This window comes from Saccostrea cucullata, unplaced genomic scaffold, assembly GCF_032062105.1.
Source record: "Saccostrea cucullata isolate Sc308-1 unplaced genomic scaffold, CSIRO_AGI_Scuc_v1 ctg3863, whole genome shotgun sequence".
Taxonomy (NCBI): domain Eukaryota; kingdom Metazoa; phylum Mollusca; class Bivalvia; order Ostreida; family Ostreidae; genus Saccostrea; species Saccostrea cuccullata.
In genome coordinates this window covers 37,085-62,492 of record NW_026936836.1, presented here as the reverse complement: position 1 = coordinate 62,492, position 25,408 = coordinate 37,085, and the positions used below count along the sequence as shown (strand labels likewise).

The following is a 25,408-nucleotide window of genomic DNA, read 5'->3' as shown; positions in this document are numbered from 1 at the left end:
ATGTTCCATACGTCCTGAAAGTTTCATAAGATTTTGTTGAGCCGTTTTCGAGAAATCGCGTGCACAAAATCGGTAAGAAAAAAAAATAATAATAAAAGTGAAAAAGAAACCGAAGAAAAACAATAAGGTCTTCTGCTGAAGACGGAAGACCTTAATAATAAAAGTGAAAAAGAAACCTAAGAATAACAGTAGGTCTTCCGCTGAATTTCTAAGACCTTAATAATAATAATAAGAAACAGAGTAAAAACAATATGTTCCCCAGAGAACATATAAAGTTTTAATTGTAACGGGAACCGTTAAAGTTTCTCATTTTTATCACAATTTTTGGTGCCATATTCCCTGTAAGCTTCATTAAATAAGATAACATCTGTGCATCTTTTACTTTAACAACGTTTTCCCAGAAGGATACCAATTATATTCAAATTTTAGCATTGCACTCAAGCGCATGTGAAGGCATGTGCGTTATGACCATATCATCTTGTCTACATTATCTATAAATTTTAATATACTATTTATTAAAGCATTCAGTCCAAAAGTTTTAAAAATCGTTCATTCAAGTGTATTTTTAATTTCACTCGTTCCAAATGCACGCACGTGCGTGCACGCGCAGGACGATATACCTTCTTGTAGGAGTCCCTTATATATATCTATGTTCTAAATCCCATCCAGTTCGGTTGAAAAACAAGGGAGACATAGCCATTTCAAGTTTCAGTCAATCAGATTGTAGCACACGTGCATGCGCGTGATTTCATGAATATTTTTCTATATCATATTGTATGGTGTCATGATGTATGACTATGTTTTAAATTTCATAGCATTTCATCAAATACAAAGGAGATATAGTTATTTAAAGTTTCAACCAATCAGATTGCAGCACACGTCCATGCGCATGATTTCTTGATTTTTTTTTGTATTTCATATTGCAGGATATCCTAATGCATGACTATGTTTTAAATTTCAAAGCATTTTGTCAAAAAATAAAGGAGATAGATCCATTTAATTTTTCAGCCAATCAGATTGCAGCACACGTGCATGCGCGTGATTTCATGAATTTTTTTATATATCATATTGTAGGATATCCTACATGCATGACTATGTTTTAAATTTTAACGGGTTTCGTCAAAAAACAAAAGAGATATTGAGATTTAAGTTTTAGCCAATCAGAGCAAAGCTCACGTGCAAGCGCGTAGTTGTTGCAATTTGATAGTGTCATTATATAACACAATATATCCTATGTAATGAGTTTCAAAGCATTTCATCAAAAAATGTAAAAGTTATGGCTATATTAAGTAAATCAGTCATTTAACTCACTTCACGCGCCCGCACGTGCAGGCGTATGCGCGCAAAATGACCTTCGTTCAGCACACCTACACAACACACCTATTAACCCTAAAAAGGTTTTAACTTAGATGGGTGAACAGTTTCTGAGAACACTTCCGGACAAAAAAGTACCGGAGAAGAAATAAGAAGAAAAAAGAAGAATAACTAGATAAGATGAGATGTGATTTTGACTGAGATATTCGTTAAAAGAGAATGACATAAAGTTTTCCTTCAACGAATTTAAAGTTTCTCATTTTTATCACAATTTTCTGAACATCTTTTTTCAATATGGCATATAGAAATACCCCCTCTTTTCAAGACGTAAAGCATGATAAAAAAATAGCATTTTGGCCACATTGCGACCCCTTAATACGTAAAATATGGCCAAAATTTTATATTATATTGTTGTAAGTTGTTAAAATGCATTTTTTTGATTCTGTAATGTATCACAAAATATTGATCATAAAATAGGTACTGATTCAAGACTTTTGTCCCCTTTAAGCCCCTATTTTAAGGTGTCAGCCCCTTTTTCTTGATATCAAATGAAAGCTCTTGTAGTTTCAAAGATGTTTTGTTCAACACCTATTAAGAGATTTCTTTTCGTTGTAGAGATATGCTTCATATAAATATTTAGGGGCCACTCCTACAAGTCCTTAATGGGGCCATTTTTCAAAAATTGAAAGTGTGCATATTGTTAAGAATATTATTCTGACCATCTTTTGTTCAATATTGCTAATCTAAATATTCCCCATTTTCAAGATATGAATCGTTCAATATTTAGTATTCTGGCCCTTTGTGACCCCTAATTACGTAACATATGATCCAAATTCTATCAGATATTGTTGCATATTGTTAAGATGAATACTTTTGCTTCTATAATGTATCACAAAGTATTGATCATTTAAGAGTTAAAAAGATAAAAGACTGTTGGCCCCTCTGAGCCCCTAATTTGAGGGGTCAGCCTCTTTTTCTTGATATCAAATGAAAGGTCTTGTGATTTTGAAGCTTTTTTGTTCAACACTTATTCAGAGATTTCTATTCATTGTGGAGATATGCTACATAGAAATATTTAGGGGCCACTCTTACAAGTCCTTAATGGGGCCGTTTTACAAAAATTCAAAGTATGCATATTGTTTAGAATATTATTCTGACCATCTTTTGTTCAATATTGCTTATCAAAATATTCTCCCTTTTCGAGATATAAAGCGTCAAAGATTTGACAATCTGGCCCCTTGTGACCCCTAATTACGTAACATATCATCAAAATTGTATCATATATTGTTGCCAATCGTGAAGATAAATACTTTTGCTTCAGTAATGTATAACAAAATATTGATCAATAGAGAGTTATAGATAAAAGACTGTTGGCCCCTCTGAGCCCCTAATTTCAGGGATCAGCCCCTTTTTCTTGATATCAAATGAAAGGTCTTGTGATTTTGAAGCTTTTTTGTTCAACACTTATTCAGAGATTTCTATTTGTTGTGGAGATATGCTACATATAAATATTTAGGGACCACTCCTACAAGTCCGGAATGGGGCCATTGTACAAAAATTTCAAAGTATGCATATTGTTAAGAACATTATTCTGATCAACTTTTGTTCAATATTGTTTATCAAAATATTCCCCCTTTTTAAGATATAAAGCGTCAAAGATTTAGCATTCTGGCCCTTTGTGAACCCTTATTACGTAAGATATACTTAAAAGTTGAAAATATGTTGTTGCAAATGGTCTAAAATTAATAAAAATCGAAATATCGAGCAGAAAAAATGATAAAATTTTTTGGTCACAAAGGGGATCGAACCCGGGTCGCCCGCGTGACAATCCAACGCGCTAACCATTCAGCCATCGGGATCGCCGCTTCGCGATTTCAAACGCTAATATCTCGAGATTGGCTTTTTCGATTTTCAAACAAATTACATATTTGGCTTCTGCAAAATGGTCTCTATTCAATTCTAAAATAAAAATATTAAAAATGAAAAGTTGAAAAAATACGTTTCTTAAATTCGCTTCCGGTTTCGACCGGAAGTACTAACGTCGCACGAAAAGGCGATTCTGCAACGCTATAAGTCATGAACTATCATCTCCAATTAATCTTCAGCTCAAATCTTAAGCAGTTTTTGCTATTAAATCAAGACAAAATTGCATTTTAAAATCAGAAAATTGCCCATATTTCATGACCGGAAGTGACGTCATAAAAAAACTTAAAAACCTATCAAGATCGATTGATTAGCTATTATATATGAAAATTTCATGTAAATCGACCGAGCCGTTTCTGAGAAATCGCGTGCACAAAATCGGTTGGAATAATAATAATAATAGGGAAAAAGAAACCTAAGAATAACAGAAAGGTCTTCCGTTGGAAACGGAAGACCTTAATAATAATAACTAGAGCCGAGCTCGTTGCAAAGCAACGAGTAGGTCTTCCGTCCTGTTTGACCAGAAGTAGCTTTCTTTTAAGAAAAAAAGACAAATGAAGTCCAAAAATGGTTTAATCCTCCAAATTTATGTTAATTATTGCAAAATTAAGCCATTTTTGGCAACTTTCGGTTGGACCGGAAGTACCGTCGACGGACAGAAAATTAAAATTTAAGCTTTCAGTGACATATGATATCCAAAAACCTGTCAAGAACAGCAAAAATATGCAATTTTTGACTACTTCCGGTTTGACCGGAAGTGACGTTGCCGGACATATTCCGATGACCCCATTTGATAAAGCTTGACATTTTGTACAACTTTGCTTCTTTGACGTATTACAAATTCTCAATACTTTTTGAGATATAAAGGAAATACTTTCAGCCCCTCTAGGCCCTTCATTTTAGGGGCCAGCCTTTTTTTCGAGATATCATTTGAAAGATCGTGTAATTCTACACTTTTTTTGTTCTACATGTCTTAACAAAATATTTCTAGGTTAAAAGTTATCGTAGAAAAGGTGTAAAAAATTTTGAAATTCTTGATAGGACTATTTTCGGACCACATCGAGCGTCGGCGCTTCGTACTTCCGGTAAAAATGATATACTGAATTCACTTCTCCAAAGGTGCTCTATCATCACTGAAAATTTCATGCTTCTATCTTCAACGGTTTTTGAGAACATTGCCGGACAAAGTGACCCTCTAAAAATGGCAAAATCGCGAAAATCTCCGAACCGGAAGTGACGTCATCAAAATAAAAAAAATTATTTCTAGATTTTTTGATGTTCTATCAGAGCTGAAAGTTTCATGAAAATCCATCAAGCCGTTTCCGAGAACTCGTGCACAAAATCGGTAAGAAAAAAAATAATAATAAGAAAAATAGTGGAAAAGAAACCTAAGAAAAACAATAAGGTCTTCCGCTGAAGACGGAAGACCTTAACTAGAGCAAAGCTCGTTGCAAAGCAACGAGTAGGTCTTCCGTCCTGTTTGACCGGAAGTAGCATTAATTTTTAACAAAAATGAGAAATAACGCCTAAAAATGGTTTGAATCCTTTAACGCTATGTTAATTAATGCAAAAATAAGCAATTTTTTGCTACTTCCGGTTTGACCAGAAGTGACGACAACGGACGAAAAAATTATTTTTTTGCTTCTAGAGACATTTGTTACCAAAAAACTTGTCAAGAACGGCAAAAATACGCGTTTTTCGACTACTTCAGGTTTGGCCGGAAGTGACGACGCTGGACGTTTTCTGACGACTTCAATAGATTAAGCTTGTCATTTTGAACAACTTTGCTTCTTTGACGTATTACAAATTCTCAATACGTTTTGAGATATAAAGAAAAAAATGTTGGCCCCTCTAGGCCCTTAAAGTTAGGGGCCAGCCCTTTTTTTGAGTTATCATTTGAAAGATCTTTGAATTCTGCACTTCTTTTGTTCTATACGTTTTCACAAAATATTTTCAGGTAAAAAGATATCGAAGAAAAGGTGTGAGAAATTTTGAAATTTGTGGACCGGAAGTTTATGCTACTTCCCGTGTGACCGGAAGTGTTGACGACGGACATAAAATTAATTTTTATGCTCCCAGTGACAGATGTTACCCAAAAACTTTTCAAGAACGTTAAAAATACGCGTTTCTCGACTACTTCCGGTTTGGCCGGAAATGACGTCGACGAACGTATTTTGACGACTCCATTAGATTAAGCTTGACATTTTGAACAACTTTGCTTCATGGACGTATTACAAATTCTCAATACTTTTTGAGATATAAAGGAAAAACTTTCGGCCCCTGTAGACCCCTAATTTTAGGGGCCAGCCCTTTTTCCGAGACATCATTTGGAAGAACTTAAAATTCTACACTTCTTTTGTTCTATATGTTTTAACAAAATATTTCCAGGTAAAAAGATATCGTAGAAAAAGTGCTAAAAATTTTGAAATTCGCGATAGGCCTATTTTCGGGCCATACCGAGCGCCGACGTGCAGCACTTCCGGTAAAAATAAAATACATTCCACAAATCTACAGACATAGGTCTACTAGACCTGAAAGTATCACGTGTCTATCTAAAGTCGTTTAGGAGAAATCGTGCGGACAAACTGACCCTTAAAAAATCAATTTTGTGCTGATAACTCCGGACCGGAAGTGACGTCATCAAAACAGAAAAAAACGCATAAGGTTCAAGTGATGTTACATAAGTCCTGAAAGTTTCATGGAAATCCATCGAGCCGTTTTCGAGAAATCGCGTGCACAAAATCGGTAAGAAAAAAAAACAATAATAATAATAAAAGTGAAAAAGAAACCTAAGAATAACAAGAAGGTCTTCCGCTGAAGACGGAAGACCTTAATAATTAACCAGTTGTGGCACAAGATTGCGCGGACAGAAAAGATTTCTGCTTTACCTGATTGGTGTATAATGAGAAGTTGTTTAATAAAAAATATTCTGCACTTGCTTTCGGTGTTATATATATCAGGAAATGTTGATTAATTCATGTCTACAAAAAGAGCTGGAGAGGCTGGCCGGTTTGTTTACATGAGAATAAAAACTGCGAAAGTCGGGTTCGCTATTTGACACACATTCCGAATTTACATGAATCACAGCGAAATCACCGTGAATTTATGTGTGAACAATTATGTTTCAAGTTTAAATGATTTATTCAATGGTAAACATTTATTTCTGAATGGGAAACACAGCATGGTAAGGGTACATTATACTTTTTATATCGAGAACCGCTATTTGCGTGTATTTCTGTGTATTGCTCAAATGTAAACAAACATCGCATTTACTCCCCAGGAAAGCAAAATGAAAGATGTTCGATATTAAAATATCATATCATATTAGTAGAATTTAGTGCAACTTAAACATAAAAAAAAATGGGCAACAAAAGCTTTATATGACATGTTTTATCATTTGCACGGGAAATTTCCATAACGAAAAATGAGATATTTATGCCGTAAAAATTCATAATTTCTGTATCCCATAAACTCTGGCCGTGAAACTCCACAGAATATATTGCTGTGGTCTGTTCTACATGTTCCTGAATATTACAAGTCAATCGGAAATTTGGCGTGAGTTTGAAAAAAAAAAATATTCTACGTTGCTAATACGTCGTTCAATGTTTGAATTTTTTTTTTTTATTGCCGAGAAAATTTATAACTTCTATATAATATACAGGATCACTGTTAAACTTTAAATACACTTTCTTTGAGGTCTCTTCTACATGTTTCCGCAGTTTTATGTGGATCCCAGGTGGTGTATGAGTTCAGGAGATGAAATTTAGGTTACTCTGGTTTAATAAGGGGGGTGGGTGTCTAATAATAAATAAGCGGATTTTGTATTTTACAGCTTGGGTATGAATTTTGAATTAAGGTTAAAGGTCAAGGTCAAATGTTTAAGGTCAAGGTCAAATGTTAAAGGTCAAGGTCAAAGGTCAAGGTCATTTTTTCTTCATTGAGCCTCTATTTACAAACAGCTTAAGAGAACATTCTTGATGGTTTTTTTTTTTATTATTAGCGGTGGGTTAAAGAATTGATATTATGGCATTGTTTCCTAGAGCATGGACATGAACATTGGGTCAAGGTCAGAGGGTAATACAGACAGGTTAAAAGTTAGAATAAATGGTGGTATTTCAAGAAATTAATGCTCAGTGATGATACGCCGTTCCAGGTTTGAATTCTTTTTATTGCCGAAAAAAATTATAACTTCTATATATTATACAGGATCACTGTAAAACTTTAAATACACTTTCTTTGAGGTCTCTTCTACATGTTTCTGCAGTTTTATGTGGATCCCAGGTGGTGTATGAGTTCAAGAGATGAAATTTATGTTACTCTGGTTTAAAAAGGGGGGGGGGGTTCTAATAATGAATAAGCGGATTTTGTATTTTACAGCTTGGGTATGAATTTTGAATTAAGGTTAAAGGTTAAGGTCAAATGTTAAAGGTCAAGGTCATTTTTTGTTAATTGAGCTTCTATTCCCAAAGAGCTTAGGAGAATATTCTTGATGTTTTTTTTGTTTTTTTTTTTAAATTAGCGGTGTGTTAAAGAATTAATAATGTGGCGTTGTTTCCTACACCATGGACATGAGCTTTGGGTCAAGGACAAAGGTCATTCAGACAGGTTAAAAGTTAGAATAAATAGTGGTATTTCAAGAGATTAATGCTCCAAGAAAGGTAAAAGACGTTAATTCTTACTAGAGCAAAGCTCGTTGCAAAGCAACGAGTAGGTCTTCCGTCCTGTTTGACCGGAAGTTTATGCTACTTCCCGTGTGACCGGAAGTGTTGACGACGGACATAAAATTAATTTTTATGCTCCCAGTGACAGATGTTACCCAAAAACTTTTCAAGAACGGTAAAAATACGCGTTTTTCGACTACTTCCGGTTTGGCCGGAAATGACGTCGACGGACGTATTTTGACGACTCCATTAGATTAAGCTTGACATTTTGAACAACTTTGCTTCATGGACGTATTACAAATTCTCAATGCTTTCTGAGATATAAAGGAAAAACTTTCGGACCCCTTAGACCCCTAATTTTAGGGGCCAGCCCTTTTTCCGAGATATCATTTGGAAGAACTTAAAATTCTACACTTCTTTTGTTCTATATGTTTTTACAAAATATTTCCAGGTAAAAAGATATCGTAGAAAAAGTGCTAAAAATTTTGAAATTCGCGATAGGCCTATTTTCGGGCCATACCGAGCGCCGACGTGCAGCACTTCCGGTAAAAATAAAATACATTCCACAAATCTACAGACATAGGTCTACTAGACCTGAAAGTATCACGTGTCTATCTAAAGTCGTTTAGGAGAAATCGTGCGGACAAACTGACCCTTAAAAAATCAATTTTGTGCTGATAACTCCGGACCGGAAGTGACGTCATCAAAACAGAAAAAAACGCATAAGGTTCAAGTGATGTTACATAAGTCCTGAAAGTTTCATGGAAATCCATCGAGCCGTTTTCGAGAAATCGCGTGCACAAAATCGGTAAGAAAAAAAAACAATAATAATAATAAACAAATATGAGAAATAACGCCTAAAAATGGTTTGAATCCTCTAAAGCTATGTTAAATAATGCGAAAATAAGCAATTTTTTGCTACTTCCGGTTTCACCGGAAGTGACGACGACGGACGGAAAATTAGTTTTTATGCTCCTAAAGACATATGTTACCCCAAAACTTGTCAAGAACGGCAAAAAAACCGTTTTCGAATACTTCCGGTTTGGCCGGAAGTGACGACGCCGAACGTATTTTGATGACCCCAATAGATTGAGCTTGACATTTTGAACAACTTTGCTTCTTTGACGTATTACAAATTCTCAATACATTTCGAGATATAAAGAAAAAACTTTCGGCCCCTCTTGACCCTTAATTTAAGGGGCCAGCTCTTTTTACAAGATATGATTTGAAAGATCTTAAAATTCTACACTTCTTTTGTTCTATATGTTTTAACAAAATATTTCCAGGTAAAAAGATATTGTAGAAAAGGTGTTGAAAATTTTGAAATTTGCGATAGGACTATTTTCGGGCCATACCGAAAGCCGACGTGCGGCACTTCCGATAAAAATGAAATACATTCCGCATATTACAAACATTGATGTTCCATCCTGAATCATGTGTCTACCTAAAGCCGTTTAGGAGAAATCGTGCGGACAAAAGACCCTTAAAAAACCATTAAAGTGCCGACTCCGGACCGGAAATTCATCAAAACAGAAAAAAACGCATAAGGTTCAAGTGATGAGTCCTGAAAGTTTCACGAAATCCATTGAGCCGTTTTCGAGAAATCGCTTAAAAAACATTAAATCTGGTAAGAAAAAAAAAAAAAACAATAATATGTAACATAGTCCTGAAAACGGAAATCCATTGAAAAATCCTGCACAAAATATAATACAAGTGAAAAAGAAACCTAAGGAAATCTTCCGCTGAAGACGGAAGACCTTAACTAGATGCGTTCTTGTTGCTGGTGCAACAAGCAGGTCTTCCGACCGACTTCTCTTTTGCAATCTAGTTAGCGTCATCCTATGAAATAGATTCCATAATGTATTTTTTTCGTTTACGTTCATTTACAGTAGTTTCTCAACGCAGATCGTGATTGTTCCAGGTATTTCACGAAATATCTCCAAATATAGCTTTTAAAAACCGGCAAAATTTTCCACACATGTTATAAAAGAGTGAAAAGTAATTTGCAACTGAAAAAATACAAAAACAAAGAAAAAATTTGGGGAACGCCCCGAGCGGGATTCGAACCAGCGACAGTAAGACAAAGTTTGGTTCTGTCATATCTTTGCAATAAACGCTCGCATGAAATAAATGAAAACATATATAGATTTCTTTGAAGACGCTCTATAAACCCTGTAAATCTGAAAGAAAAATATTGAAAAACAAAAAAGTTGGAAAATTAGACTTTTTGAATTCACTTCCGTTTGCGACCGGAAGTAGAAACGACAAAAAATGAAGGACGTTCGGCACATCTACATGTGATGCTCTTTCATGTCCATGAGTTTCAATGTCATATCTTTAGCCGTTTTCGAGAAAACGGGGGTACAAAAATGCATTTAAAAAATACAAATTTCCCAAAAAATCGCGAATGGAAGCAAATTTAGAAAAAATGAAAAACACGTCTGGAGATATTAATGTCATGCATCTTTCCTGTAAGAATCTTTGAAATCCGTACAGTCACGGCTGAGATATCGCTATAACTATGAAAAAAGAATAATAATAATAATAATAATAGGAAACCGACGGAAAACAATAAGGTCTTCCGAAGGAAGTGGGAAGACCTTAATAAAAGTGAAAAAGAAACCGAAGAAAAACAATAAGGTCTTCCGCTGAAGACGGAAGACCTTAACTAGAGCAAAGCTCGTTGCAAAGCAACGGGTTGGTCTTCCGTCCTGTTTGACCGGAAGTAGTTTTCATTTTTAACGAATATGAGAAATTACGCCCCAAAATTGGTTGAATCCTCAAAATCTATGTTAATTAATGCAAAAATAAGCCATTGCTACTTCCGGTTTGACCGGAAGTGATGACGATGGACGGAAAACTTATTTTTATGTTCCTAGTGACATAAGATACCCCAAAACTTGTCAAGAATGACCAAAATACGCGCTTTTCCGACTACTTCCGGTTTGGCCGGAAGCGACGTCGTCGGACGTATTTTGACGACGCCCGTAGATTAAGCTTAAACAACTTTGCTTCTTTGATGTATTACAAATTCTCAATACTTTTTGAGATATAAAGGAAATACTTATGGCCCCTCCAGTCCCTTAATTTTAGGGGCCAGCCCTTTTTTCGAGATATCATTTGAAAGATCTTGGAATTCTACACTTCTTTTGTTATATATATTATAAAAAAATATTTCAAAGTAAAAAGATATCATAGAAAAGGTTGTAAAGAATTTGAAATTCGCGATAGGACAATTTTCGGGCCATAGCGAGCGCCGACGCGCGGCACTTCCGATAAAAATGAAATTCATTTTGCACATCTATAGACTTAGGACTATCACACCTGAAATTTTCACGTTTCTATCTTTAGCCAGTTTTTAGAACGTTCGCGGACAACCTGACCCTTCAAAAATCATAAAATCGAAAATATTTCCGGACCGGAAGTGACGTCATCAAAACGGAAAAAAATGAATCAAGTTCAAGTAATGTTACATGAGTCCTGAAAGTTTCATGGAAATCCATCGAGCCGTTTTCGAGAAATCGCGTGCACAAAATCGGTAAGAAAAAAAAGAATAATAATAGGTAAGAAAACAAGAGGCCCACGGGCCTTATAGGTCACCTGAGTATTGTGTAACAACTTTCAAACAATTAAATTTGGTTCGTGTTTAAACCGGAGGCCAAGAAATTCACAATTTACAATTTTGAAAGAGGCACCATTGCTTATCATAATTATTAACTTAGCATGCTTACTCTATTTACTTAATACCCAGAGGTAGATCAGAGTAACAAAGAGAAAATGCACTTCCACTTTATAACCAGTTGTGCACCTCACCCCAAAGGAACCACTGACCCAGGGCCATATATTTCAAAATTTTGCAAATTTTATCATAAAATGGTTGATAAATACTAAAGAGCAGATTTCAAAGATTTAATTTATTTTCAGGCTATGTAACCCCCCCCCCCCCTTTGACCCTGGGGGCGTTAAAAACCACTTTGCTAGATGCACCTTTCTTCATCATAAATATATATATATACTTGAATAATTGGCTTAAAACCCAGAAGCAAAGAAAAATATTTACAAAGAATAAATGTATTTTTACTATATAATCAATAGAGCCCCGACTTAACACCAGAACCCCTGACCCTGGGGCCATGAAATTCACAAACTTGAAAGAGGCACTCTTGTTCATCATAACTATGTATTTAGTTAGTTTATCTAATACCCAGGAGCAGAGAAGAAGATTTTCAAAGAAATAATGCATTTTCACTATATAATCTATAGAGCCCCGCCCTAACACCAGAACCCCTGACCCTGGGGCCATAAAATTCACAAATCTGGAAGAGGCACTCTTGCTCATCATAACTATGTGCTTAGTTAGTTTATCTAATACCCAGGAGCAGAGAAGAAGATTTTCAAAGAAATAATGCATTTTCACTCTATAATCTATAGAGCCCCGCCCTAACACCAGAACCCCTGACCCTCGGGCCATAAAATTCACAAATCTGGAAGAGGCACTCTTGTTCATCATAACTATGTGCTTAGTTAGTGTATTTAATACCCAGGAGCGGAGAAGATTTTCAAAGAAATAATGCTTTTTCACTCTATAATCTATAGAGCCCCGCCCTAACACCAGAACCCCTGACCCTCGGGCCATAAAATTCACAAATCTGGAAGAGGCACTCTTGTTCATCATAACTATGTGCTTAGTTAGTTTATCTAATACCCAGGAGCAGAGAAGAAGATTTTCAAAGAAATAATGCATTTTCACTATATTATCTATAGAGCCCCGCCCTAACACCAGAACCCCTGACCCTGGGGCCATAAAATTCACAAATCTGGAAGAGGCACTCTTGCTCATCATAACTATGTGCTTAGTTAGTTTATCTAATACCCAGGAGCAGAGAAGAAGATTTTCAAAGAAATAATGCATTTTCACTCTATAATCTATAGAGCCCCGCCCTAACACCAGAACCCCTGACCCTGGGGCCATAAAATTCACAAATCTGGAAGAGGCACTCTTGCTCATCATAACTATGTGCTTAGTTAGTGTATTTAATACCCAGGAGCAGAGAAGAAGATTTTCAAAGAAATAATGCATTTTCACTATATAATCTATAGAGCCCCACCCTAGCACTAGAACCCCTGACCCTGGGGCCATGAATTTCACAATTTTGGTATAGGACTCAATGCTTATTACATTCATGCCAATAGTTTGCCTGCTTGATGTCCAGGAGTAAAGAAGAAGATTTTTAAAGATTTCATTAATTTTAGTGGTTTTGGCCCCACCCCTCAGGCCCCAGGGGGGCGGGGACCATGAAATTCACAATTTTTGTTCCCCTCCACCCATAGATGCTGTATACCAAATTTGGTTGAAATTGGTTCAGTGGTTTCAGAGAAGAGGCTGAAAATGTTCAAATGTTAACACACGACACACGACACACGACGGACGACGGACGACGACGGACGAAAACAGATAGCAATAGGTCACCTGAGTTACTCAGGTGACCTAAAAAGTGAAAAAGAAACCGAAGAATAACAAGAAGGTCTTCCACTGAAGACGGAAGACCTTAATAATAATAATAAGAAACAGAGTAAAAACAATATGTTCCCCAACTTCGTTTGGGGAACATAACAAGGTAATGAAAGATAACCAGCACAAGTATACAAGTACCTAGTATTGGTGTATCGTGGATAATGCTAGTGAAATTGGCGTTTGCCTATTTACGAGTCGTGTCCAGCTTTAAGAATTGAAAGTACAGTTTTGAATCATTGGATCCAAACAATTTTAATGTTTTTCTCTATTTGCTTAACAAAGATACTATGATATAGGGCCTGTAATATGATATTACAAAACTGACATACATATTTCAAATAGAGAGAATATTTGCTAATCCGAAATTCCTCTAGTTCTCTTAATTTTTTTTGAGGATATACTAGTTATAATAATTGCTTCTTATATTTATTAACTTTTTCTCATTTTCACATTTAGTAAATTTGTCACATAAATCTATAAAATGATACAAAGACTTAAAAGTTTTGATCGTTTACAAAGAGAAAAATAACACCTTTTTGCGGATTTTAGGCTCAAATTTGTACTTATATTTGAAGCATTTAAAAGCCATCATAGTTCTAGTATGTCTGAAAAATCTTATTGTTTTGATATACTTTGAAACTGAAATCCCTTATTATTAATTTGACTAAAATTTGAAATTTCGTCTAGTCTTGATTGGTTAAAAAATGACTAAATTCAATGTTCTATAATAATTTTGAGAGGCAGAAAAGACGATATCTTCATACGACACAATTTCACCAAAACTATATAGTACCTGCTTGTTTTCAAACACAGTTTATCATTCTATTTAAATTTTTGAATTATGATAAGGAAAGAAAAATATGGTCTTTTAAATCTCTTACACCTAAATATATAATACATTCAAGAAAATTTACTTTGAATAATTCATCTGCTCGGAAATTAGAGAAGAATCCTTGAATTAGGCAAATACTCGCACTACCTGATCAAATAATAGTAAATCAGAAACCCAATTTCTAATTTGCAAGATGTGATTTTTGGACTGTATTAATTAATTTGACGTTTACTTGGCGCTTCACATATCCGGTAACGATTTCGCTCAAAGTCAGGTGCATCAAGAAACTTACAAACTTTGCTACTAGATTCAATTTAAATTGAAATAAATTGAAAATAGAAGGCCGGAAATAACTTTCGATTGACAGAGGGAGAATAAGGACATACATGTAATGAAATTATACTTGTGTTGATGAGAATATGTCGATAACGTAGACCACGAGTATGCAAAATGTGCAACATGTTTCAAATCGTTGCGACAGACAGACTTTTGTCAACGGACAAGTTGAAGCTAATATTAATCTGATTCGCAAGAAAAAGAAATAAACTAATATATGAAGTAATTTATTACCAGTATACGTAACCCTGAGCTTTGTTAATAATATCATAGTCTTATCGAGCAAAATATATTTATACAGTTTTAAAGTACAGGTGCATCCTCCATTTTTTTTTCAAAGTGTGAAATAAAACTAAGAAAAAGAATATTCCACTCTGATGTAGATAGTAAACACATTACCTTCTGTGTAGCATTTTCACTGTGTGTAGCTACAATAATGACTGATGTGTCCTCAGCGCAGTACGTGTGAATAGATTTCAGCCAGAAAAGAACGTACTCTGAAATCACAACACAAAATATAAGTGTTTATATTTTTAACTGAATGGGCTTGACAAATATTTTAAAATGAAAAAAAAGACATTCATTATTTAGCTAAGATTTCCGACACAACTCTCTGATTAGATTTAGTTTAGCTTAATGTTATTTACGCATTACATTTAGCGCATAAAAGTTTTTTAATCGCCTCCTATTGCTTCTACTGCCAAAGTCAGAAGAACGGAAGAGGATATTCAAATAGAATAGTCTGTAATTGAACTGACTTTAATCACAACTGACATATGCTATAAAGTACAATAATAGCTTGTGTCTGTATAACTTCTAAAGGATACAGGTAACTGCTGATTAATAGTAAATGTTCTAAAAGAAAACAATGAGACAGAAAACCTTCCTTGCGATAGTCCTCGTTTACACCATCGGACAATTGTTTTTTTTTTAAATCATGATGAAAACACCAATAGTGTAGCGACTTAGATCAAACTTTCAGCCAATTATTTCACTTGTGGATATAAGCATGAAATTTGGCACAGATGTATATCTGATGCTACTAAATCTATAAACATCGTAAGCTACCGCGATTTCCGCCATTTTTAAGATGGCCGCCACTTAAACAAAATGGCGACATTTTTTATGCAGTTTGGCCTCACCTAGAGTCTCTTACAACCAAATAAATTCTACTTTAGTCACTGAAAGATATTTTAGAAGTTTAAAAAGACTATATAAATCATATTTCACTTTGAATGCTATAAATAAAAACAAAATTATTTTCTTATAATGCATTTATATATACGAATTGGTATTGTTCCCATAGACACCTGACATTACCTATTTTTCTTTTAATAAAAAAAATAAACATACCTGATAAAGTATTATGTAGGGGTATATCTTTATTATCAAAAGAAATATAAGTAACATCAGATGTCTATGATTGTTTACTATTGTAGAATTTATATATAATTACATTGTATAAAATGTATCGTATCGTCACAGTAGCGAGATGCAATTCCTTAAAAACTTGTGGTAGAAATTTTCACAAAAGCTTCTCAGGCGTTCCCTCACTATCCAGTGGTCATAAAAACCAAGTAAATTCTTATGTAAGTCCTCAATAAGTGAAATAATTTTCTTATGTAAGTCCTCAATAAGTGAAATAATTCTTCCAGGAATGTAAAACTTAATGTAGTGAAACACACATTCAAGGCACGTAAAATCTCAATAAATGAAATAATCTTCCGGGCAAAGTAAAATGTTCTATTAGGAGAATTAAATTGCAGGACATTTAGTGGGACAGTCTCCGTGCAATTGGCTAAATTGACAATCACCTTCCAGGTAAGACTGGAAAACAGAATGTGGATTTTTGGTCTCACACTGGACAACTTCTTGCAACTAATTGTTGCATCATGTCAAGAACTGGTAAATTGTGTAAAATAACTTCAACTACTTTAGATCCAAATTACCTTGCACTACTATATGCAGCTGTACACTGTTCCGAAGATTGCAAGTTATGTCATTAAACATTTTATGTTTGTATTTAAGTGCATGCGCAACGTTTGTATCAATTAAATAAAGCTTAAATTATGTCATATACTGTACCAAGTTCCCTTTTATTATTTCAGAAATAAATTAGAGTATTACCAAGAAACATTCAAAATATCAGGAAAAAATGATAAAAACAGACGTCATTTTGAAATAAGTGGCGGCCATATTGAAAATGGCGGAAATTTGAATGGCCAACGATATTTCTTATTCCAGTCAAAGAACCTTCATGCAAAATTTGGTGCTTGTATCCGCAAGTGAAATATTTTCCCACTATCTGCTCCACTACAGGAGCTTATCTTAACAAGGAACTGACAAACAGACAGATATTCTTATTCCAGTACATGCCCTTAACATCGTTTGCTGATGATGCAAAATCTAGTTTTAAACAGGATGTGCAGAATAAAAAAAAATGAGGAAGAATCAAACGGTACATATATTGAGTATGACAGAAAAAAGATCGCTCAAGCTGGCTTCATATTTTATTTCTGCATTTACTGCAATTGTTAATCCTGCATTTAGTGAAACAAGACATATAATTAAAAATATTTCCGACCGTATAGATACTAGTAATCAGATGCATCTAAGTAGTAAAGTATGTAGTATTAATTTTTTATGGCATGTTTCATGGTTGGAACAGCCGCCACATAATTATCTTGTTAATTACTTGTATAGTTATTTATGTTTTATTGATGAACGAAATCTATATGGGACAAAAAGGAATGGCTGTTAATATAAATTACTTATATCACAATATTTAAAATTATAATCGAACTGAGCTATTTCTTCAATATTTATATCTATTGTGCCAAATATTATCGTTTTTAATTGACAAATGTTCTTTATATTAAGTGCGAATCCTGGCTGCGACAAGCCGACGTTGTGTCCGTGGGAAAGGCACTTTACACGAATTTCACTCCACCCTGTGTGAAAGGGATACCTGGCTATAAACAGTGAAAGATTTTGTCAGAATGTTAGTGTTCTAGCGCTGATAACGGCAGCTTGCAATGAGAAAGATTCTGGATTGTTAAGGTCTGCTGGGGTAATAATGCATTGTAAAGCGCTTTGAGTAGCATTAATACTAGAAAGGCGCTATATAAATACAATCATCATTATAAAGGTTAAATATAAAAGACACTTTGACTAACTCAGCATTTAACTCTTTTTATTACCTCCATATGTCCAGTCTGCAAACATTGTTCCCCGTTGCTCACATTTATTTTCATCAACTTTTTCTGTAAAAGGTTTGGACATGTCTATGACCAGTAGATAGAACGCTCTTTTGCTGAGATAGACCTGATGACAGGCGTAGTAGGCAGACTGTCCTCCAAAATCTACTACACTCAGAATCTGTTTGTCGTCTTTGTCTGTACTCCCTGATAATGCTGTAAAAACGATTTCATAAACTAATCGAAAATTGAAACTTTTTTAATCAAATAACCTACTCCAATGGATGTTAGGTATATTAAAGAAATAAATGACAAAGTTCATTCAAAATTGAGTTAAGTATGACGAACAAAATGAATTGAATTTTTTTGTGTGTGAAAAATCTGGTTAAAATGTCATTGATATTTGGAGAAGAGTAATTCTTCGTTTTGATGATAACATTCTCAATATGAATTAGTACACTGTATATATATACATGGGTTTGTTACAACAGCTGCACAGCACGGTGACATCATGTTGAAATACTACATTAACCAGAAGTCTCTGTCGAGACTATAGCTCTACTGGTTTATACTTAAAACAAAGGAATAGAAATGTAGCAGTTGGGACTTGAAAATTTCAAACAGCAATAAAAAGAAAAATTATCCTTGCCACTCATCAAAATAAAAACCGATGCACAGTATTATTGTGTCTTAGTGTAGTCTACTTGTATGCCAAGGTATATTGAAATCGGACCAAAAATGTAGGAGGAGCAGCATTTTGAAGGAATTTCATAGAACTTTCTATTTTTAGTAACCATGGCAACACCGTTCATCGAAATCAAAAACTGATGCACAGAATTATGTATCTTTGTGTAGTCTACTTGTGTGCCAAGTTATATTGAAATCAGACCAAAACTGTAGGAGGAGGAGCATTTTGAAAGAATTTCACAGAAATTTCTATTATTAGTAACCATGGCAACACCGTTTATCAAATCAAAAACCGATGCACAGAATTATGTATCTTAGTGTAGTCTACTTGTGTGCCAAGTTATACTGAAATCGGACCAAATCTGTAGGAGGAGTAGCATTTTGAAAGAATTTCACAGAAATTTCTATTTTTAGTAACCATGGCAACACCGTCCATCAAAATCAAAAACCGATGCACAGAATTATGTGCCTTAGTGTAGTCTACTTGTGTGCCAAGGTATATTGAAATCGGACCAAAAATGTAGAAGGAGTAGCATTTTGAAAGAATTTCACAGAAATTTCTATTTTTAGTAAGTAAAAACCATTGCAACAACGTTCATCGAAATCAAACACCGATGCACAGAATTATGTATCTTTGAGTAGTCTACTTGTGTGCCAAGTTATATTGATATCAGACCAAAACTGTAGGAGGAGTAGCATTTTGAAAGAATTTTACAGAAATTTCTATTTTTAGTAACCATGACAACACCGTTCATCAAATTCAAAAACTTATGCACAGAATTATGTATCTTAGTGTAGTCTACTTGTATGCCAAGTTATATTGAAATCAGATCATAACTGTAGGAGGAGTAGCGTTTGAAAGGAACTTCACAGAAATTTCTATTTTTAGTAACAATGGCAACACCGTTCATCGAAATCAAAAACCAATGCACAGAATTATGTGACTTAGTGTAGTCTACTTGTGTGTTAAGTTATATTGAAATCGGACCAAATCTGTAGGAGGAGTAGCATTTTGAAAGAATTTCACAGAAATCTCTATTTTTAGTAACCATGGCAACACCTTTCATCAAAATCAAAAACAGATGCACAGAATTATGTGTCTTAGTGTAGTCTACTTGTGTATTAAGTTATATTGAAATCGGTCCAAAATTGTAGGAGGAGTAGCATTTTGAAAAATTGTTTACAGACAGACAGACGGACGGACGGACGGACGACGGACGCATTACTATTGCATAAGCTCTTCTGGTCTCTGACCAGTAGAGCTAAAAATACAAGTTGTGTTTGATGAGACAGTACCACCACTGATATTTAATACTTAACAAAGTAGAACTTTGACGTTAAACTTTTGCAACTGCTATTTAAAATAGAATGACGATCCTGTGTTAAGGTAGGATATTAAAGCAAGAGGCCCATGGGCCACATCGCTCACCTGAGTACCAAGGGTAGAACTAGTATAAAATGGCTTTTTATTGTAAAGTTTAAATCCAAAAGTAGTCCCATGACCAATCATGGATTTGCTATTTTTTAAAAAATGATTGATAAGAAGATTTTTAAAGAATTTTCCTATATATTTCTATGTAAAACTTTGGTCGGCCATTTTGGCCCCGCCCTACCCCCGGGGGTCATGATTTGAACAAACTTGAATCTACACTACCTGAGCATGCTTCCAAATAAATATGATGAATTATGGCTTTGTCATTCTTGAGAAGAAGATTTTTAAAGAATTTTCCTATATATTTCTATGTAAAACTTTGGTCGGCCATTTTGGCCCCGCCCCACGCCCGGGGGTCATGATTTGAACAAACTTGAATCTACACTACATGAACATGCTCCCATATAAATATGATGAATTATGGCTTTGTCATTCTTGAGAAGAAGATTTTTAAAGAATAATTTCCTATATATTTCTATGCAAAACTTTGGTCGACCATTTTGGCCCCGCCCTACCCCCGGGGGTCTTAATTTGAACAAACTTGAATCTACACTACCTGAGCATGCTTCCATATAAATATGATGAATTATGGCTTTGTCATTCTTGAGAAGAAGATTTTTAAAGAATTTTCCTATGTTAGATTTCTACGTAAAACTTTGGTCGGCCATTTTTGCCCCGCCCTACCCCCAGGGGTTATGATTTGAACAAACTTGAATCTACACTACCTGAGCATGCTCCCATATAAATATGATGAATTATGGCTTTGTCATTCTTGAGAAAAAGATTTTTAAAGAATTTTCCCATATATATTTCTATGTAAAACTTTGGTCAGCCATTTTGGCCCCGACCTACCCCCGGGGGTCATGATTTGAACAAATTTAAATCTACACTACCTGAGCATGCTTCCATATAAATATGATGAATTATGGCTTTGTCATTCTTGAAAAGAAGATTTTTAAAGAATTTTCCTATATATTTCTATGTAAAACTTTGGTCGGCCATTTTGGCCCCGCCCTACCCCCGGGGGTTTTGATTTGAACAAACTTGAATCTACACTACCTGAGCATGCTTCCATATAAATATGATGAATTATGGCTTTGTCATTCTTGAGAAGAAGATTTTTAAAGAATTTTCCTATATATTTCTATGTAAAACTTTGGTCGGCCATTTTGGCCCCGCCCTACCCCCAGGGGTCATGATTTGAACAAAATTGAATCTACACTACCTGAGCATGCTCCCATATAAATATGATGAATTATGGCTTTGTCATTCTTGAGAAGAAGATTTTTAAAGAATTTTCCTATATATTTATACCCCCCGCTTGAAAAGCGGGAGGGTATATAGTGATCGGGATTTCCGTCCGTCCGTCTGTACGTCCGTCCGTCCGTCCGTCCGTCTGTTACGCTTTTTCTCTTATCCGCAACTCCTCTTATACTACTGAGTGAAATTTAATGAAACTTTCACAGAATCTTTATTACATATTGCCATTGTGCACCTCCTATTTTACTTTTTGATTCGACACGTATTTTAGGTTTCCCAGAGCAAAACATGGACATAACCATTTTTTGTTTACCTATGACGTCACATAATAGAAGCTTCTGGATAACATTTGATAGGACGAGTTATTCCTCTTTACACATTACCGTAAAACAATATAAAGCAACACATCGACATTATGGGAGGCGGGGGGTATCATTTAGTGAGCTCATTGCTCACAGTACCTCTAGTTCTATGTAAAACTTTGGTCGGCCATTTCCCCGCACTACCCCCAGGGGTCATGATTTGAACAAAATTGAATCTAAACTACCTGAGCATGCTCCCATATAAATATGATGAATTATGGCTTTGTCATTCTTGAGAAGAAGATTTTTAAAGAATTTTCCTATTTCTTTGTAAAACTTTTGTAGGCCATTTTGGCCCTGCCCTACCCCCGGGAGTCATGATTTGAACAAACTTAAATCTACACTACCTGAGCATGTTTCCATATGAATATGATGAATTATGGCTTTGTCATTCTTGAGAAGAAGATTTTTAAAGAATTTTCCTATATATTTCTATGTAAAACTTTGGTCGGCCATTTTGGCCCCGCCCTACCCCGGGAGTCATGATTTGAACAAATTTAAATCTACACTACCTGAGCATGTTTCCATATGAATATGATGAATTATGGCTTTGTCATTCTTGAGAAGAAGATTTTTAAAGAATTTTCCTAAATATTTCTATGTAAAACTTTGGTCGGCCATTTTGGCCCCGCCCTACCCCCGGGAGTCATGATTTGAACAAATTTAAATCTACACTACCTGAGCATGTTTCCATATGAATATGATGAATTATGGCTTTGTCATTCTTGAGAAAAAGATTTTTAAAGAATTTTCCTATATATTTTTATGTAAAACTTTGGTCGGCCATTTTGGCCCGGCCCCACCCCCGGGGGAATTGATTTGAACAAACTTGAATCTACACGACATGAACATGCTCCCATATAAATATGATGAATTATGGCTTTGTCATTCTTGAGAAGAAGATTTTTAAAGAATTTTCCTATATATTTCTATGTAAAACTTTGGTCGGCCATTTTGGCCCCGCCCTACCCCCAGGGGTCATGATTTGAACAAATTTAAATCTACACTACCTGAGCATGTTTCCACATGAATATGATGAATTATGGCTTTGTCATTCTTGAGAAGAAGATTTTTAAAGAATTTTCCTAAATATTTCTATGTAAAACTTTGGTCGGCCATTGTGGCCCCGCCCTACCCCCGGGGGTCTTGATTTGAACAAACTTGAATCTACACTACCTGAGCATGCTTCCATATAAATATGATGAATTATGGCTTTGTCATTCTTGAGAAGAAGATTTTTAAAGAATTTTCCTATATATTTCTATGTAAAACTTTGGTCGGCCATTTTGGCCCCGCCCTACCCCCAGGGGTCATGATTTGAACAAACTTGAATCTACACTACCTGAGCATGCTTCCATATAAATATGATGAATTATGGCTTTGTCATTCTTGAGAAGAAGATTTTTAAAGAATTTTCCTATATATTTCTATGTTAAACTTTGGTCGGCCATTTTGGCCCCGCCCTACCCCCGGGAGTCATGATTTGAACAAATTTAAATCTACACTACCTGAGCATGTTTCCATATGAATATGATGAATTATGGCTTTGTCATTATTGAGAAGAAGATTTTTAAAGAATTTTCCTATATATTTTTATGTAAAACTTCAGTCGGCCATTTTGGCCCGGCCCCACCCCCGGGGGAATTGATTTGAACAAACTTGAATCTACACGACATGAACATGCTCCCATATAAATATGATGAATTATGGCTTTGTCATTCTTGAGAAGAAGATTTTTAAAGAATTTTCCTATATATTTCTATGTAAAACTTCAGTCGGCCATTTTGGCCCGGCCCTACCCCCGGGAGTCATGATTTGAACAAATTTGAATCTACACTACCTGAGCATGCTTCCATATAAATATAATTAATTATGGCTTGGCTATTCTTGAGAAGAAGATTTTAAAAGAATTTTCCTATATATTCTCTATATAAAACTTTGGTCAGCCATTTTGGCCCCGCCATACCCCCGGGGGTCTTGATTTGAACAAACTTGAATCTACACTACCTGAGCATGCTTCCATATAAATATGATGAATTATGGCTTTGTCATTCTTGAGAAGAAGATTTTTAAAGAATTTTCCTATATATTTCTATGTAAAACTTTGGTCGGCCATTTTGGTCCCGCCCTACCCCCGGGGGTCTTGATTTGAACAAACTTGAATCTACACTACCTGAGCATGCTTCCATATAAATATGATGAATTATGGCTTTGTCATTCTTGAGAAGAAGATTTTTAAAGAATTTTCCTATATATTTCTATGTAAAACTTTGTCCGGCCATTTTGGCCCCGCCCTACCCCCAGGGGTCATGATTTGAACAAACTTGAATCTACACTACCTGAGCATGCTTCCATATAAATATGATGAATTATGGCTTTGTCATTCTTGAGAAGAAGATTTTTAAAGAATTTTCCTATATATTTCTATGTAAAACTTTGGTCGGCCATTTTGGCCCCGCCCTACCCCCGGGGGTCATGATTTGAACAAATTTGAATTTACACTACCTGAGGATGTTTCCCCATAAGTTTCATCTTTCCTGGCACAGTGGTTCTTGAGAAGAAGATTTTTAAAATATACCACTAAATTTTCATTAATTCCCAATTATCTCCCCTTGAATAAGGGCGTGGCCCTTCATTTGAACAAACTTGAATTCCCTTCACCCAAGGATACTTTGTGGCAAGTTTGGTTGAAATTGGCCCAGTGGTTCTTGAGAAGAAGTGGAAAATGTGAAAAGTTTACAGACAGACAGACAGACAGACAGACGGTCAGCTAGACGGACAGACGGACGCCGGACAAAATGTGATCAGAAAAGCTCACTTGAGCCTTCGGCTCAGGTGAGTTAAAAACCTGAAATCTATTTCACCTAATTTCTTAAAAAGTAATGGAGAAAAAAGAATAATATTTCTATATTGACAACAATGAATGATCCCTGTTTTAGCATGTCTGTGTCATATATTGTGGAAAAATCAGAGAATCCTATGCATTGGTCACTTGGGGGCTTGTTTTTTGGAATGTGATTATACAATCATGTGCAATAAAAAGGCATGTAACACTCTGTTATGAAATGCCATGTACCTTTGTTCCTTAAATAATAGAGAGTTTATGTTTGAAACATATAGGTAAGGAGTCTCCATCCTTTATGAACTACAAAGGTCAAGATCATATAAAGAGGTCAAAGGTCAAATATTGTGACGTCGTCTATTGAATCTTTGAGATTTTTTGCTATAATTCAATTTTTTTTAATCGCCGACATACAAGTATCTGAAACCACTGGTTCAATTTTCTCTATCTTTAAAAATTTTATTCTAGGGCCCATTCGAATTATTCTGTAGATTTTTTTGTAAAGATTTAATTAAACATTTTCTCTTAGGGAACCTTTCTGCTATGTTCCCACTATCACGATTGGCGCCACGATTGAGATCGGGGACTCGAACGTGGACAAATCGTAGTTCTCGTATCAAACCGAAACAAATCTTGTGTTCACTCGTGACTATCGTGTTGATCGTGAAATTTTTTTTGACTGTTAAAAATTTTTCTACGATTAACACGATTAGCTTTTAATCGTTATCATCGCAGCAAATCGCATTACATCGTAACTAACCTCAGCTGCATCGTATAAACAAGAGGCCCATGGGCCACAACGCTCACCTGCCACTGGGCCTAATTGTTCTTCAGAGGATGAAACAAAGGCGAATTTCACCCATGAAATATGTTTATCCCATAGATTAGATTTGCGGCCTCTTTAGTAAATTAAATCCACATAAGATGGGAATGTTTCAATTCCAAATGAACCATCTGCTTACTTAATTGCATTTAAATGCAGAGGCTTTTAAACATGCTTTTCTTTAGATATGTTCTCAAGACTGCCACAGCTTTCATAAAATGATT

General features: G+C 35.1%; 1 protein-coding gene across 1 annotated transcript in view; it reads right to left on the bottom strand.

The window, feature by feature from the left end:
* LOC134246690 (probable serine/threonine-protein kinase roco4) overlaps nt 1–25,408 on the bottom strand; it is a gene marked incomplete at its 3' end in the record, with an annotated part of 67,080 nt that overhangs the window by 8,716 nt on the left and 32,956 nt on the right. Inside the window, exons 2-3 of the mRNA XM_062729052.1 lie at nt 17,782–17,994; nt 14,981–15,078 (exon numbers count right to left, since the gene is read on the bottom strand). Coding sequence (XP_062585036.1) covers nt 14,981–15,078; nt 17,782–17,994 — 311 coding nt within the window. The remainder of the gene's footprint in view (nt 1–14,980; nt 15,079–17,781; nt 17,995–25,408) is intronic.